The sequence below is a fragment of the Xenopus laevis genome, chromosome 2L (genome assembly GCF_017654675.1).
Source record: "Xenopus laevis strain J_2021 chromosome 2L, Xenopus_laevis_v10.1, whole genome shotgun sequence".
NCBI lineage: Eukaryota > Metazoa > Chordata > Amphibia > Anura > Pipidae > Xenopus > Xenopus laevis.
The window spans coordinates 123272352-123288863 of NC_054373.1; the positions used below are offsets into that span (position 1 = coordinate 123272352).

Here is a 16512-nt window from a genome sequence, read left to right on the forward strand (position 1 = left end):
TTATATTCAGGCAGCAGTGATTATATTTCTTTCATGCAACTTAACATACTTCAAGTGCATTTGTATACGAATGGCTGTCATACAATTTGCCATAGGCAGAGCATGTCAAGACTGTGTTTATGTATTCAAAGGGGCAACACAGATGTGTCATTTGTATAAAAGAAAAATGCTCTCAAAGTCTCAGGTAATAGATGAAAAGTAAAATTAGCTTTAAAAGGCTGTGTCATTGTTTGTTTGACCAACGCCTTGCTTGAACACCTTTGAGGCAGGCACCACCCACTCTGCAAGTTTGCTGAAGCAGGACCTCTGGGAAGATGGTTATGTAATGGTATCAGGGTGATGGATAGCCCCTGTGTAATATTGGGTGGAGAACTGATTAAGGCTTCTGATTATGCAGTTTGGTGAAGCCATATGACATACTATTTTGTTCTTCCTCTTTTGTCAGTAAGTTTCTTCTTTTGATTTATGTTGTTTAAGTACAGCCAGTTGTTTAACAGGTGCCAGCTGGTCTTGGTTAACCAACGCATACATTCCAGTATGTTCTGTTTGAGGCATTAATGGTTTGATTCAGTTATTCCTTATGAGACACCAGGCTTTTTTTTTTTTTTCTCCCAAGGTCATGGTTTATCATTATTATTATTATTAGTAGTAGTAGTAGTAAGAGCACTGTTCCACTGATGTCTCTGCTTAAACTCCAACTATAATTCCCAGCATCCCCCAAAGGCCACTAAATATATAGTTCCAAGGACCCTGTTCTTCATAGATAGCATACAATAAAGCAGTAATGAATAATGTAAAGTTACTACTGGTTTACAATGTATCCTGAAATAAATCATTGTATTGTCCATATAAAAGTTAGTTTGCTCTAGAATATTATGTATGATGCATTATGCTTGTCTTTTCAGCAGACTGGCATGTATTTCTAATTTATTAATGTAAATATACAGCTAAGATATTTTATGCACTTGTATTTTATTGGAGATAAATGCTACTAATACAAGATTCACTTTTCCTTTAATCCAACTAGATTATCAAATTTAATAGGCTGGCACCTAGTTTTTTTTTTTTTTTGCAATGCAAAGAGTCTGCAAGTATGGGTTAACAGCAATAAATATATCAAAGGGAGTCCGCTTACATATGAGCTGAAGTTCAATTGTGCATTGCTGTAGGCTGTGAAATGTGATATTATTTTTTCCTCCATAGTAATTGTGAGATGGTTGAGGGAAATTGATTAAGAATCAAATAATACCCTACCCAGCAGCATATTCTTTTGTCAAATAGAATTTGAGGTCACCAAGGCAAAATTTAGCCCCCACTACCTATGTCAGCATAATTTACCATTTAGTAAATAAGAGGATATTAGATTGTAACTTTATTACCTCCAGACTTCACAGCAATGTGCTGAAACAAGTCACAGAGGAACTCACTTGACTGGTTTGTTGCCTGCCTGCCTTCTGTATTCAGGGGGAAACATTTTCCTGTTACTGCCAGATTTTGTTTTTATATATTTATTTTTAATATATGGGCCAAATGCTATTAAATACTCAAATGTCATACTCAGCACATTTGCCTGTTTTGTGAGCTACAACTTCTTAGCACCTTCCTTCAAGTGGAATTTGGTTGAATGAAAGAACATTCTTGAAAATGAAAAGCAAACCTTTTTCTGCTGTATTATTATTTGTCCCCCCCCCCTATGAGAGGCTAACAGCCTTAAAACATTTTGATTCTGCTGGTAAAAATCAAAAGGGGGAGCACTGAGCTGTTGACCTCTTTGCATATTTTATTATGTCTTGGCTCATACTGCATTCATGTTTGTTTTTTTGCCTCTATAATTTTATCTGATATAGAAATGCAAATATATTAGTCAGTTTGGGATATCAGTTGGGAGTTCCCTCATTATACTCCACACTTGATTTGATTGGGACCACATTATGAATAAGGAATGTTAATATATCATATATGTACCTGGAATGGGGTGGAGAGTTACACCCCTTCCAAAGCATAAATTGTCATTAGTATGAGTAACCACTGATTGGCCGAGCCTGTTTAAATAAAATAAAGTTGAGCACTCATCCAGTGTAAGTGTATTGTTTATAAAATAGTAATACTTTTTTTTATTTGTAAGAAGAAATCCCAGTAATGCCGCGAGTGAGACTGTATTTTATGTTGAATGGATTGCATTGTGCTATTTCTTAAACAGATCCATGCACAATTGGCATTTACTGAGCTGTACCGAGAAATATACCTGCTCAAAAGATCTGTACAGCGATGAAAAGCATTCTGGAGGTTTTGAGGCAAGGTATGGAAAAGGTTTGCGGTCATGGAAAACATTTTAAGGAATAGAAGCTGTTTGGAAGGAAGGTAAACATTAAGGAAATTGTTTCATTTCATATCACAGTAGTGTGTTGGTAATCCACTCGTGGCTAACAAACATCATCTTGAGCTATTGTAAACAGTAGGGGCACATTATGGCCACCCAGTGTGTGTGTATGTGTGAGGCCTGTTTGTAGAGTTTGTGATCTGTCCCTGTTTTCAGCTCAATTTCCCCTTGCTTTAAATGATAAAACAGTATGAAAAGTGCTCAGCAAGCAGCCGAGCCCACCTCATGCTGAACTACTGTCCATCATGGTCATAAATAAACGCTTCTGCTGCATCTCCCATACATAGGCATTTTCTGCATATACATATATAAATGCACGTATGATGATGTTTTATGTACATAATAAGCTATGCATTTATAGCAGTGGGCCAATAAAGTAAAGTTAAATACTTTTTAGTCCTCATTAAAGGTGATTTCACATGGCATAACATTTCTGTGGGGAATCAGCACAGAGGGGGGTTTGCCCAAAAGCTTTCCAATTCGGATGCAGCAATGTTATTATTGCCTTTATAATTTTAAATGACCAGGCTGAGCTCTGCCTTCAGTATGGCTCTTCCTTTGCCTGCCTATGACCAAAACAATCAAATACACTTGACTGTTGTTTTTATGGTGTTTAGGCCAAACATGGCTGTTCTGCTTACATCAGGCTTGATCTCTCAATTAATAAACATAGCCGGTGGCCTTCTTGAGTTAAATTTGTAAGGATTTCTGACTTCAAGCTTTGTTCTTGGCCTTTAATATTTTAATGAGTCTGCAGGTTTGGCTGCTTACAAATGAGTAAAGATTTCTAAGTGCTGTGTTTAATGTTTCTGCTTTGCAAAAGATGTTGATTACTGTTCCGATTTCCCCCAGGCATGCTGCCTTAAGCGAAACATAGAGAAGCTTGGACTCAGGGATGCTTCTGTATTCAGTAGGCTTAAGGACTTACTGCAGTAAGCATCCAGGCTAGAAAGAACCACTTATCTGCAGGCTGCTAATATTGTGGTTTTTTTCAACAGCTTTCTGTTTACAATTAAAGGGCTAGTAATGCTTAAAAAAAACTTGCCAGCACATGAAAGGACACACAACTTTAAGTTATAGAGTTACCATAGAATAACAGATACATGGCTGTCCCTGTATTGTATTTCCAGCAGGTTGATGGGCTCATTTTACATACCAAATCTCCTAGAGAAAGTTACAGGTCATGTTTAAGAAACTCTGTCGTGTTTTGTGTCATTGTAGTGAAGAAAGTATTTATGAACTATGAAATACATACTTCTCATCATAGGCCGTGTAGGTTACTAAACACTGCTTAGCTTTGTAACTGTGATTATTATAAAATATGTATTTGTTTTAGCAATGCAAACACTGCCTAATTCCCGTAAGAAGAAAACTCATTGTTGATACATTAGAAAGAAGTATGTCTTGCCCACAAGGATATTGTAACTGTGTTTTTTAGTGCCATGCACTATAGAATCTAAAGCACTGGCATTAAAGTAGCACCATGCAGACACAGTAGATTCTACGGTTTCCCTTTGATCTCTGCCTTTGTTTTAAAGGCCATAGGGCCATATTTTTATACAGTCAAGGAGCATAAAACACTTCCAAAAATAGGCGTAAAATAAATACTGTTTTAATTAAGCTTCCTTGTAGTCCATAAATATAAATTACCACTATGCATCGCAATTAGATAACAAATAACTAATCAATGTATTTATAAATGTGTGTGTTTTTAAGCCATACTAACACCTTATGCCTTTACAAGATACATTCAGGCTGCAACAAGATTCAGGCATGTAAAGTGGTGTAAATTGCTGTTTCAAAAAAAAAAAAAAAGTGGCGTTACTTAATGCCTGTTAATGCAGCTTTATTCTGACTATTTATACCAGAATTCTTTCACTCAGCTATAAAAAGATCTGTGATTTCACATTATGGATCATGGTGTTGAATTGCCCATGCCTGGTGTATGTCAACAAAAGGCACACCTTTATAAATTGCCCTATAGGTAACATTTTTTATCCGTTCTTAAATGTGATGAGTTTTGTAGATTGTAAGCAGTATACAGGGATATGCGCTCATATATTGCAAGCTCTTGCGTTGTATTATTCCCATTCCATACTATATTGTGTAAAATGTTGGGCACCTTTATAAATTGCCAAAATCTTAGTGGCCAGTTTCATATATACTAAATCATATGGCAGTGTGCAGATAGTTATGTGTTTCTGTGTGTATAAATATAACCTCAGCATACTGTTAAAAGCACAGCTCATGTGTCTTTTGATACAGTGTAAAGTCTAGGGTGCCTGAGAGTTTTGCTTGTCATGGCAATCCATGCGTTCAAGAAGATGATTCTCCTGGTTCAAAATAGACACACGCAATTTAAGAACTATTTCTCTGCAAGGTTATTAATAGAGATCTGTATGTGAAAGGTGCACAGGGTATGAATTTTACATTTACCATACATAGCTTTTTCAGTTGTAAATCTTTTTTTTTTAATCGGAAATATGTACAATATTTCTAAGCAATGTTTATTGTTCATTTAATTCTTATTAAATTGTCAGGAAAATGGCAGTGTACAGATAATAAACAGCCTTGTCTACATTTATCCATTTGTCCACTAGAGATGCTCATTCTGTAGTGCAGAACAAAGCTATACAACACAGATGACATTGTCCATCCATTTAAAGATAATATATGGAGTAGGAATATTCACTACACAAACAATTATGCTCTCATAATCTACTGTCTGTTTAGGGCAGAAGATAATTCCTACTAAGAAATGAGAAAAATATCCCTTACTGCTACTTTAAGCCATGGGCTGCAAGAATGAAAAACTTTTGAACGGTCAAGCTAGAAATTGATTACATTTGGAGAGTGACATTTATATACTACCTCTTCTAATGGCAACTTGCTTGTAAAATAATTAAAATATAGACTGCCTCTATAAATTGATTAATTTAATAAGATTGGGAGCAATGAGTCAGGACCTATTTTATTTTCTCTACCCCCCCCCAGGGTCACCTGCCAGTTGTGTCACGGCTTTCATCTTTCACCTACTTCGTGATAATTCTTTAAGCGAACTACTATCTTTTGCGTTCTTCAAGATCCTGCTGTGGATCAATTTCTTTTACAGTTTAAACAGAGCCTTAATTAAAACATAATCATTTGCTTAAAATCCTGCCAAATCCTGTAACTGTGCCTTCTGGAGTTATTTATTCAAAGAAAGCCTATTCCGCATAAAACAAGATGGTAGTTTTTTCCCCCTTGCTTGAGAGTGAATGGATGAAAATACAAATTTCCCAGGTCTGCCATTATAATCTGTATTGTTATTGATAACTGCCATAACCCTGTTGGTGTTTACTACAATCCCCATTATCCTTCATCAGCCAGCAATGGAGCTTGAGGATTACTACTGCTCAACAGATGGGAACTCCTGACTGACCATTCCTTATAAACATTACTAATAAACACTCACGTAATTGTCCTAAATCTGTCACACTCCATTTTCATTATGCTTGACTTTTATACAATCTGTAGTTGAACTGTTTTACTTTGCTTACATTTTTAGGTTTCTTCCTGGACAAGGGCTGATCCTGTACCCAAAGATAGGCGATAAACTGGACATCATATGTCCTAAAGTGGACTCCAAATCGACAGGCCAATACGAGTATTATAAAATCTACTTGGTGGATAAAGAGCAAGCGGACAGCTGCACAATAAAAGACAGAACACCTTTGCTCAACTGTGCTAAGCCAGATCAAGATGTGAAATTTACTATCAAGTTTCAAGAGTTTAGCCCAAATCTCTGGGGACTGGAATTCCAAAGAGACAAAGACTATTACATCATATGTACGTATAACCATTTATTTTTATTTTTATGCCTCTGGTGAGGTTTCATTTTCCAGTATGATAAGTGATCTCCCTTTAAGGGGTGTTAACCTTTTATTTAACCTGTGTAGTTCTCAAAGGATTCATTTCATTGTTTGCTTGTTTTAATATACTTTAAGCATTCAACAATAACTGGTTACTTGATCTGAAACCTTAGTGGTTGGGGGCCAGAGGCAAAATATTGTCTGTGGGGCCCCCTTTTATGTTATACAGCTTAAGTTCAGCTCTTCAGTTCTATTTAAACCATAGCATCTCCCTTCAACATTCAGTAGTCAGTGGATGTGGAGAGATGGAGACTGAAGGTTAGCCAGCACTGATATAGCTTGTTACTGGTACCATATTGCCTACCTACAAACGCAATCTAACATTTGCAGGCCTTTCCAAGGAAGTTATAAATATATGGGGCACTTTGGAGTTAATACTATTTCTAATGCATATACTGTAGCTGGAGCCAGATGGGTTGCCCCTGTTCTTTGGAGACAGCAGGGAGTGGTATGCTATATCCGCTTAATCCACAGGGTTTTCTTTTAATAAATATAGTACTTCTTATACACACTCACTGAGAAAAATACTGACATACGAATTCCATTTCAAATGGAAAGTGTCTGGATCTAATGGAAGGGCCTTCTGGACTAGGCAGCGGTATCAGAATTGTATCCAGGTGAAGAAATTAAGTTAAAGTGAAAAAAGGCATCGGGAGCTATGAAATATACATTCTATACAGTTATTTGCTGCATTAATGGCTTTGCTGGCTGAGATCTGATCAAAGCCTCCAAACTCAGAAACTCACTTTCATTCCTCAGACCTCAAAGCCCAGTTGCTAAGAGTTTTAAAAGTACTACCCAGACTATCAAGAAATATAATCATTTTTCAGCCTGCTAACCTCTTTTATGACCTGTGAAGTGGGTACAGAAATGCCTCAGGAAACACTCTGCTAAACCCTTCAACTTGCATGCGGACCTCATTAGTTGCTTTACAGTTAGATGATCATTTGCTTTGACATGTACAAACTCAAATATGTACGCTGCAGACTGACTTTCCCCCCCCCTTTCATTTTTAAGTAACAAATCCTAATTAATTGCCCATGTGCTTTGCTGCAAACAATCTAATTCCCTAACCAGCGGGTACAAGCTGACCTAAAGTTGAACACAGACAGCTAGGTCACAGTTTAGTCATGCAAGACTGCATTGAGATTCGAAGTGATCTGAATCTAGGCTGACCAACCTGAAACCCTCTAGCTGTTGTTGAACTACAAATTCCACACTGCTGGCAGGCAGACTGTCAGGGGATGATGGGAGATGTGGTTTAACTACAGCTGTAAGGCCACATGTTAAGAATGAATAAGAATTGTTCAAATGGCCATTATTTTACTTTAATTTTTCTAAAATTTTTTGTTATTTGATATACATATACACATGCATGCAATCGTACATGGAAATATATTACTAAAACCATTAATCCATCTTTCAAGACAGTTGACTAATGTCCCATAGGCTTGCAACAATATATATCCCTATTCTAATGTTACAGCTATTGATGATACTGTATATATATGTATGTATGTGTGTGTGTTTTGAACTTCAGAGATTACCACTCAATTCCTATTAATCAAATATAAATATACATTAGGCTTATGTTTTGGAAATGGCGAGGCCTGCTTGTGTTTAAATATGTATTGATGCCTCAGGCTTATACTCGCTAATGGAGTCATGGTCTATTTTGATATCCGTCCCAGACCACACAAATCTTTTAAGAGAATATGGATATAGAAGATTAATGACCTTTGCTCATATTGCAAGCTATTACCTTGGCTGTGCTCATGGTTTAGCTTACCTAAGAAATACAGGGCTGCTGCAGCATGGAATTTCAGTGCTATTTGTCACCAAGGGCTGCATGTAAGAAAACTATTTTAATCTGAAACCATGTCAAAGTCAAATTGACTCGAATATGAGTCATGGCAAGTTGTGAGACAGTTGCAGGATGGGATATTATTTTTCATTATTGGTTAAGGCCACTTAACCCAACCATTGATTAAAACAAGGTTGTGCCTTGAATTATTTCCACCCTTAGGCTGCAAGATGGATTTTATATATTCCATTTTTATGCGCCTGTGTGTGTGTGTTTGAGCATGTGTCACCGAAGTCAAAAGAAGTCAAAATTGTAGAGGGTATTTTTCAGAAGGCAATGGAAATAATGTCAGATTTGTCCTTCCATAGTATTACTTCCCATATCTGGCCATGTAGTTAGGCATGCAGTAGTTAGGCATGCTCCCCATAGACGCAAAGATTTCTCTTGCCGAACGACCGATTATAGCGAAGTCCGACCAATCCTTCTAAATTATTGTGCGGTTAGTGGGATTTGAACGATCAAACATCTTACGATTTTTCAGCCGACATCGGTCAGAAAATTGATCGGCCAGGTTAAAAAATCTTTATCGGTCCCAGTGCAATCTATCTATGTTTGCAGGGACAAGCAGGCAGCTCCCCTTTGTTTTCCTGGCAATATCGCCTGAAATGGTCTTTTTAGTTGATGGACAATTCGTACGATCATTTCGAGATAATCGTGGTCTCACGATGACGATCTGATCTTTTAAAAATCTTTACCTCTATGGCCAGCTTTAGCTGAGTACATAAATCTGTTTGGTTGATAATCTTGTTGTTATAATTGAATGAATGGATTACTTGGCCACTCACCTGATCCAAGCTGACTTATGAAAATGCAATAGGCTATAAACAACACAGCCCCGTGATTTTATAATATAAGAGCAAATTTAAACCTTGAAATATGATTAAGTTGGTGCACTTTTATTACTTCTTCAAGTAAATGAGCCAAGGAGAGGCTGTGCGGACTGCACCATTTCACAGCAGCCTTCATGGGTTGGGTCTCCATAGAAAGGAGAACCCTTTGATGTAGCCCATCAGCTGAAATTCTTTCATTAAACTAAGCATGTAGAAAATTGCTCTAGATTGCTATTGCATAGTGCAGCTCCCCTTTAAGGAATGCGGTTCATCGTTAGGGCACCGTCTGATGGCGACATGGTATTGGGGTTGCTGTTAGGCCACCCTTCAGGCAAGGCACATGGCGTCACTTCTATTTAAGCTATTATACCATGAGAGTGGAGCATTTTCTAATCTATAGTGTTATATTCCAAACTGTCATCTGCCATTAACTCAGTCATAAGTGAAATCTCACCACCATGAGATGAACTCTGCCTCAAAATGATGTTTTCCACTTCAGTGCCACTTGTACAGCAATTACTGGGTCATTAATATCATTGGATGCAATTAGTGCCAGTAGAGCTAGCGTGTGTCATTTTTTCTTACCATGAGCCATGGATGGCCATAGAATTCAGTTAGCCGTTCAAATTGCTAAGGGCACACATGATATGTGTAGAAAATGGTTTATAGACCAAAACAATATGACTGATTAATTACTGTTTCAGCGGGGAATAGAAAGAAAACAAGGTAGTGTATGTTATGAATAAAATAGGTTGAATAGTCGCAGAAGGGCTTGACGTTCAATGCAATAGTATATTTCTTACCACATAAATATTCATATGGAATGCTCTTTTTTATTAAATGTGCTATAGATTATTTTATTATTTTTTGCCTCTTGCTGTGGGTTACACATTATTTTATGTTACTTAACTTAGCTCTGCTCTACATATTATGCATCAGCTGAGGCATGAAATATGGAGTTTAAATACAATGAGAAATAATTTAAAATAGGATGTATTTTTAGTTCAGTATTTTAAAAACTCCGGTCCTGATCATCAGATTTAAAACGGCTGCAGGAATTTAAAATCTGAAGTTTAAGTGGAAACGAAAATCTTAAGCAGCCAAGAGGAGCATTGCATAAATCTATGAAACAACGAATCCTGGCGAGGAATTTTAAGAAGCCAAACACTGGAAAATATGCATGCTTTCCAGATACTAGGGACCTTTGCTTCAGATGAACATTATTTTCTGCACCTTTTTTTCAAGGAAGTGGCTTGTTTGTTAGTGTTACTTTGTGCCACATGTAAAGTTAAACATCTCAAGTCAATCCCTGCACACTTTAGACCACACGACCAAGCAAAAACACAGTTGGAAATGATCTAAAATTCTGCACTGGAAATCTAGACTGCTGCAGTGCTGTTTAGCATGTGTTTACATTTAATAAATTAGAGCAATGAGAGAGAAGGCAAGAAAGACACCAGATCACTATGACAATATTTTTTTCCTTCTAGTCTCTCGACTGAATATTGTGTTTAGACAGGAAAACACCTCCCTTCTCTGCCTTGAGTGCAGAGACATAGTTTATTACTGCCAGTCCCATTTGATCTTTTTAAGAGAATTCAGGCGTATTGGGCTCTGGCCTGGGTAGGTACTTTTGCTCTTGTCTCTCTTTTTTCTTTTTCGTTGCTATCGGCAAGGATGGCAAGTAACTTTGCTTTACAAAGACAGCCGTGGCCTGTGAAATCTGCGCTCATTAAATCAAGATGCCCTGGTCTAAGGTGCTCCTGGTAGCTATTGAAAGCCCACTATATCAAAAATAATTACAGCCGTGCTTGTGTTACTCTCAGAAAGGGTTATTACGAAAAGGAAGGGGAGAGGAACATTCTGCTGTGTTTTCTCTATTTCTTTCATAAGATCCAGCTCCAATTACAGTTAATGATGGGAGGGATATGGCTGCACGGTGGAATATTCATAAGCTCCCACTAGGCTTTGTCTCAATGCAAGAATTCCTCCCGATGTGATGAGAGATAAAGTTTGACGCTCCACTGACTTCTTAACATAATAGGAAACGTGATTTATACTCCATTAAAAATAGTTCTAGAGTGAGATAGAAAATAAGCACTGACCACTTTCTTGAAATTAGGATTAATGATCTATAAAGAGACATCAAATGCAGCCAGTAGTTTCAGTTCTTAACATTTTCTGAAAGAATAGATCTTTTGAAACTTTTCTGATGTATTTGCATTATGTCCTACAAATATTTTTGATGCTTGTTTATGCATGTGTGGATTTAGCCCACCATATTATGTGCACTGACATGTTCAATGGCCACTGAGTTTCATTCTTGTTTAAACCTCGCTTCCTCAGTTGGAAGACATGGGTGTATTTTCAGTATAGGCCAAAATAGCTCAGGTCTAGATAAGTGACTTTAAAGGGGCAATAATAAATACAAATTACATATTTCTAGAGAGCCATTGGTGGTTCTAGTATGGGCAGGGTATAAGAATGTATTAGGTCTTTTAAGGGAATATGCAATAAAAGATGCAATAATGTGGCCAAGCCCAGAATTCCTTCCCTGATGTTGAGAAACAAAGGGTTTTGTTATGTAAAATACTTAGCTACAATTCCTGGTAGTGATGGAAATAGGATAAGGAAGTTTAGCTATGGATTTCTGGTTAGCAGTACTTTCAGATAATATTCCCCCTTTTGTAAGTTGAGGAAGTCATGGAGTACAGAACTCCAAAGGGATTTTGGAATGTTAGCGAAAACAAATTCATAAATCCTACTAAAAAAAAACTTTTTAATGTCTGCAGATTTCAGTACAATATGTACTGCTGCTAAGAGGCAGTAGACAAATGGGAACAGCCAAAGTGCACGTGCATATTCTTACTGCCAAAGGATTTTCTTTGATAAAAGAGCTTGATAATCCTATAAAATGGACATTAGATCAAGCACAGCTTTACGTAACGGCTTGTGTTAAAGACAATTGGTTAATGCTTGAGTCTAAAGGCTTTCGCTTTTGCTAACTGCAACCCAGGTGTGTGTTGTTTTCTTATCTATGAAATATCCAGGTAGCCAGGCTCTCAACGAATACATTGTTGTGACTATAAAGGTCTAGAAAATGTATTTCTCTTTTGGTAGAGGGTTGTTTATGTATATATTAAACCAATGCAATCGAGAATGTATATATAGGCTCTGATCCAGCCGCCCCTAATGCTCTGTCTGATTAGTGTAATGTTACTATCTTGATAGGCTGAAACCAGCCACGATCTGTGCAGCAGCCTTGTCTCCTGGGAGTCAGCATAATAACGATCAAATGAAGACATATTAAAATGTAATATTACTTTACCTCCACGGGGACTATATAAAAATCATAGCCAGAAACAGCTTCTGCTTGCTGCCTCTGTTTCAAACGCTGATTCAGTGTCTTTTTCCATTCTGGCTTAAGTATTTCATGCACTAAACTAGTCTTCCTGTCTGCACAGTGGGCTTTTTTTAATTTAGTTTTTTTATTTTTATGTTTGAACGTTGTCTGTTTTTCAGATTAAGGAAAATATGCCATTAAATATGCAAAAAAAACCACTGATTAACACCAGCAACAAAAACATATATTTATATATGTAATGAGCTTCTTTTTACATTCCATTAAGTCAAAAGTGGGAAAAAAGTAGATACAGCACTTCTGGCACAGAAGCGGCTGTAAATCAAATCATGATTATCTTCCCCTTTTCTCATTCCCTGTCCTTTCGTATTAAATCCAGTACTGGAAAGGCCAATCTGATAATCTGGGATGTGCCTGCAGATAAATATATTGATGTCCGTTCCATCTGCAGACGCGGACAGATCAATGTACGATCTTTTGGCATGAATGAACGTGACCGTAGGCATGGACACAATTGTAAACTAAATGATATGCTGTAAACTAATTTTATAATGGAACTAAGATGGCAAAGCATTCCACCCCAAAGATATTATATACAAATTAAAAAAAAATTGTGATTAATGAATTAATTTTTACCTGCAGATTTAACAGATGCACACGCTGGTTTTAATCACGGAATTAAAACTCCAAGCCCAGTATTACTAGATCATATTGCACGTGCTCTTCACGTTTACTGTTTGTAGGCAGATGGCATATTATTTGACCTGCATGGATTAGATAAATCACATGGAGAAGCCATTTATTCCCCCTCCGAAATGATTGATCTATGTGTGAACATATCTCCTCTCCAGAGATGTAACCTGTGATATTGTCAAGCACCTTTACCACACAGGTGAACATTTTTGTTATAAGGACTGGATAATTCATTATTGCCCTGAGTTATTCTCTTCTCAGTTTACCGTACTTTGTAAGAGCTGTCGGCACTGTTTGTCCTGTACTGAACTGGCCAAGCTACCTACAGTGTACAAAGTAGTGAAACTTTCGGTAGCCATGCAACAGTCATTATTCAAGAAAACACTTGATTTGCCATTTGTAAGTACTAAGAATGTACTAAGAGAATAATTAAGACGTCTAGTAAAAGAATCAGTAGCGCGTTGTTCATTGGGCAACAAAAGCCAAGAGCAAATGATAAAAATAATTAGAACAAATGCTCCTAAGCAGGAACAGCTTTCTGCCTGAGGCATTATAAATGGCATATTCCATTTGTAGCATGTTGTCTTCTTACGGTCTCTGGGTACAACTGCTGTAAAAACAAAATCATTCGTAATATTAATTTTCTCTTAGACCATAGGAAAGCCATGTTATTTGATGCACTAAAAATGTGCTTTTTTGAAAGCTGTACAAATACATGTAGATTAAAAAAAATGTAGATAGAAACTCATTGACGACAAATTAATTTTGACTGGGAACAACAGTTGACTGCCCTTACTGTAGTCTTCAAATTATTTTTTGGAGCACACACACAGTTAAGGGAACAGTAACACCAAAAAAGCTGTGTAGCAGGACAGTCATTTAAGCACAGGATACACAGTAGATAGCAGATAAACTTTGAAAAATCCCACTGTATAGCACAGAGCTTATGTGTTATCTGCTGTGTATCCAGTACCTTTTCTCATTTTTCAGCTTTGAATGGCTGCCCCCATGACTACACAGCAGCTTGTTACATTACTTTAAAAGACCTTTGGTGTTATGGTTCATTAAAATACTACCCCAACAATTAGGAAAGTGTTAATAAATATGACAAATTCCAACTGTTGGGAGCACATTAGGATTCCCCAGTTTGATTTTTTTTTTTTTTGAATCTGCCCCTAAAGGTCCTCTAAATGTTTCAACATAATGCTTTTTCTTGACTTGAACAGTTTGATAAAGGATATTCTAATGACTTGAAGGCCAGTCGCCTTCTTAATCAAATTTGCCTTTGGTAGTTACTATGGTGATGCTACTAGACATTTTGGAGGTTTTACTTTAAATGTCATTGTCAGATGCCAAGAACACAAAATGGCCACAGAGAATACCCCTTCAATATTGGAAAAGGCTTTAAGTCATTTCACATGTTTGCTTAATAAAAAAGGCTTTTTGTGTGCTTTGTGCATAGACAACAGAGGAATTCTTCGAAATTGCTGTTATTCTGAATTTCCCTATAGAGGCTGCTACAAGTAGTCCGTTTTAATTAAGGATGTAATGTGGCTGTGGCCTATTGCTGAGTTACCAGATTACTCTTCGTGTTGGAGATAGGCCTTGAAATGCCCTTAGCTATTAAGGGAAGGAGGGTTATTTCACAAAGCAAAAGTCTTCTCATACAGTGAGATTCTAGTAAACAAATAATAAAAATCTGTGTTAAAAAGAAAAGCACGAGTCGTATTTGAACACAGTATTCTTATGCAGGAACATGTGGTTACTCTTAAAATGAGGTTTGCTGGTTTGAGATAAATTTACATTGGCATTCTATTTTGTGCTGCTTCTTGTTCAAATTAGACCCTGGCTTTTTAGTAACCAGTTACTCTATATGTATGTTTCATTCTATTTCAAAATGCTGCTGCCGGCTTAACCCCTTCACCGTTTGTACGCTTGTGCCGGGAAACACGAACGTGGAACTGCGGCAGTCGAATTTTAGAAAATCAAGTTGATGGAGATAAGTGACTCCCTCCAGCTTTGATTAAAATAAAAAGCCGTTTTTAGCATATCCCTCAGATCAGCGCTTAGTTTTTCTGTGTAGGCTGTCCTCTATCTTGCTTCTTTTACATTGGCAAATAGGTTGTTAAAAAAAACACTTTTATCACAGACACATTTGATTTATGTCTTGGTCTGCAGCTTTGTATTGATTTTTGTTTCTGTAAAGGGAAGAGAAAAAAACCTACCATGTCTTCATTATTTTGTGAGGTTTATGCTATAGTGTGATTCTGCCAGATGTACTCTTCGATTAGATTACTGTCATTATTTTAAGGCTTTGGATAAAATAATAGGTTTGACAATGAAAATGGGGGTGCGGCATTGAGATCAAAGAAGCCTTAAATATTCTGAGGGTAGTTATAATAAGTCATACAGCATTTAGATCTACTTTTACATGTGTGAAATGGTAAGAGGGATTTATGGGTGGTGATAGAAACAGGGGCCTGTGTACAATAGATGGATGGGTGCTGCAAGGGTTCTACATTCATAAAGCTGGAAACAAAAACAATTTGTGGATGCTGCATTCTGAAACAAGCAATTGTTTAAATCAAAATGCAACCCTCAATTCTATTCTTAAAGCTTTGACACTGACATTATACCAAGGACAGATTTGTAATGTTGCACCCAACCAGAGGCCTGATTATGCGCCGTAGCTTATTATCACAACAATTCAATAAGCTCCAGAGACTGTAGGAATGAAAAAAATAAATAAATAAAGATTTCTCAGACCTTTAATAAAATATTTGCTTGATACATTATAGCAACTGCAAAAAACATAATCATACTCTGTCATCTAGGAATCATTACATAGCGAAGTTATGATAAAATGTTGCACTCACAGCTTGACAAGGAATAGCTAAGTATTGTTAATGACAACAATTAGCTGATACATTACACCATCCTTGTAATTTCCTGATCTTATTTGTATAGCAATATAAATTGCTGTATTCTGAACAAATACTTTAAACCAGAAATCGCCTCAGGGATAGCCGACTCTCTAGATTATAATTTGCGGTCTTTTTGAACAAAATTATAACATATCTGTGTTTGTGACCATCACAAAACCTAAACATTCTCATTTCAGCCTAATGAATGTTTGTATTTTAACACAAACATCAGGTTTACTTTTGTGTTCTTTGTTTTTCAGCTACATCAAATGGCTCTATAGAGGGTGTGGATAATCAAGAAGGAGGAGTATGTGTAACAAAAGCCATGAAAATCCTCATGAAAGTTGGACAAGGTATGAGCCAAAGTATAAAGGAAATCTTCTACTTTATGATGTATCACATTTGTTTGTCCCATTCTTTACATACATTAAACCAAATACTGTTCAACCTATAGTTTGAATATGCCAGAGGTCCCCAATATTGTGTATCCTTATCTAATGTCAAACGTAAAACATGTTTAAAAAAAAAGTAATACAATGGCAAATAAAA

The 16512-nt window shown here is 36.7% G+C and overlaps 1 protein-coding gene across 2 annotated transcripts in view; it reads left to right on the top strand.

Moving 5' to 3' along the window:
- The window catches only part of efnb2.L (ephrin B2 L homeolog), a 34410-nt gene that overhangs the window by 11266 nt on the left and 6632 nt on the right, over positions 1 to 16512 (top strand). Inside the window, exons 2-4 of one of the 2 annotated variants that reach the window (XM_018244787.2) lie at positions 2201 to 2361; positions 5928 to 6208; positions 16224 to 16316. In XM_018244787.2, the coding sequence (XP_018100276.1) occupies positions 2321 to 2361; positions 5928 to 6208; positions 16224 to 16316 (415 nt within the window). In that variant the 5' untranslated portion in view covers positions 2201 to 2320. 2 annotated transcript variants of the gene reach the window in all.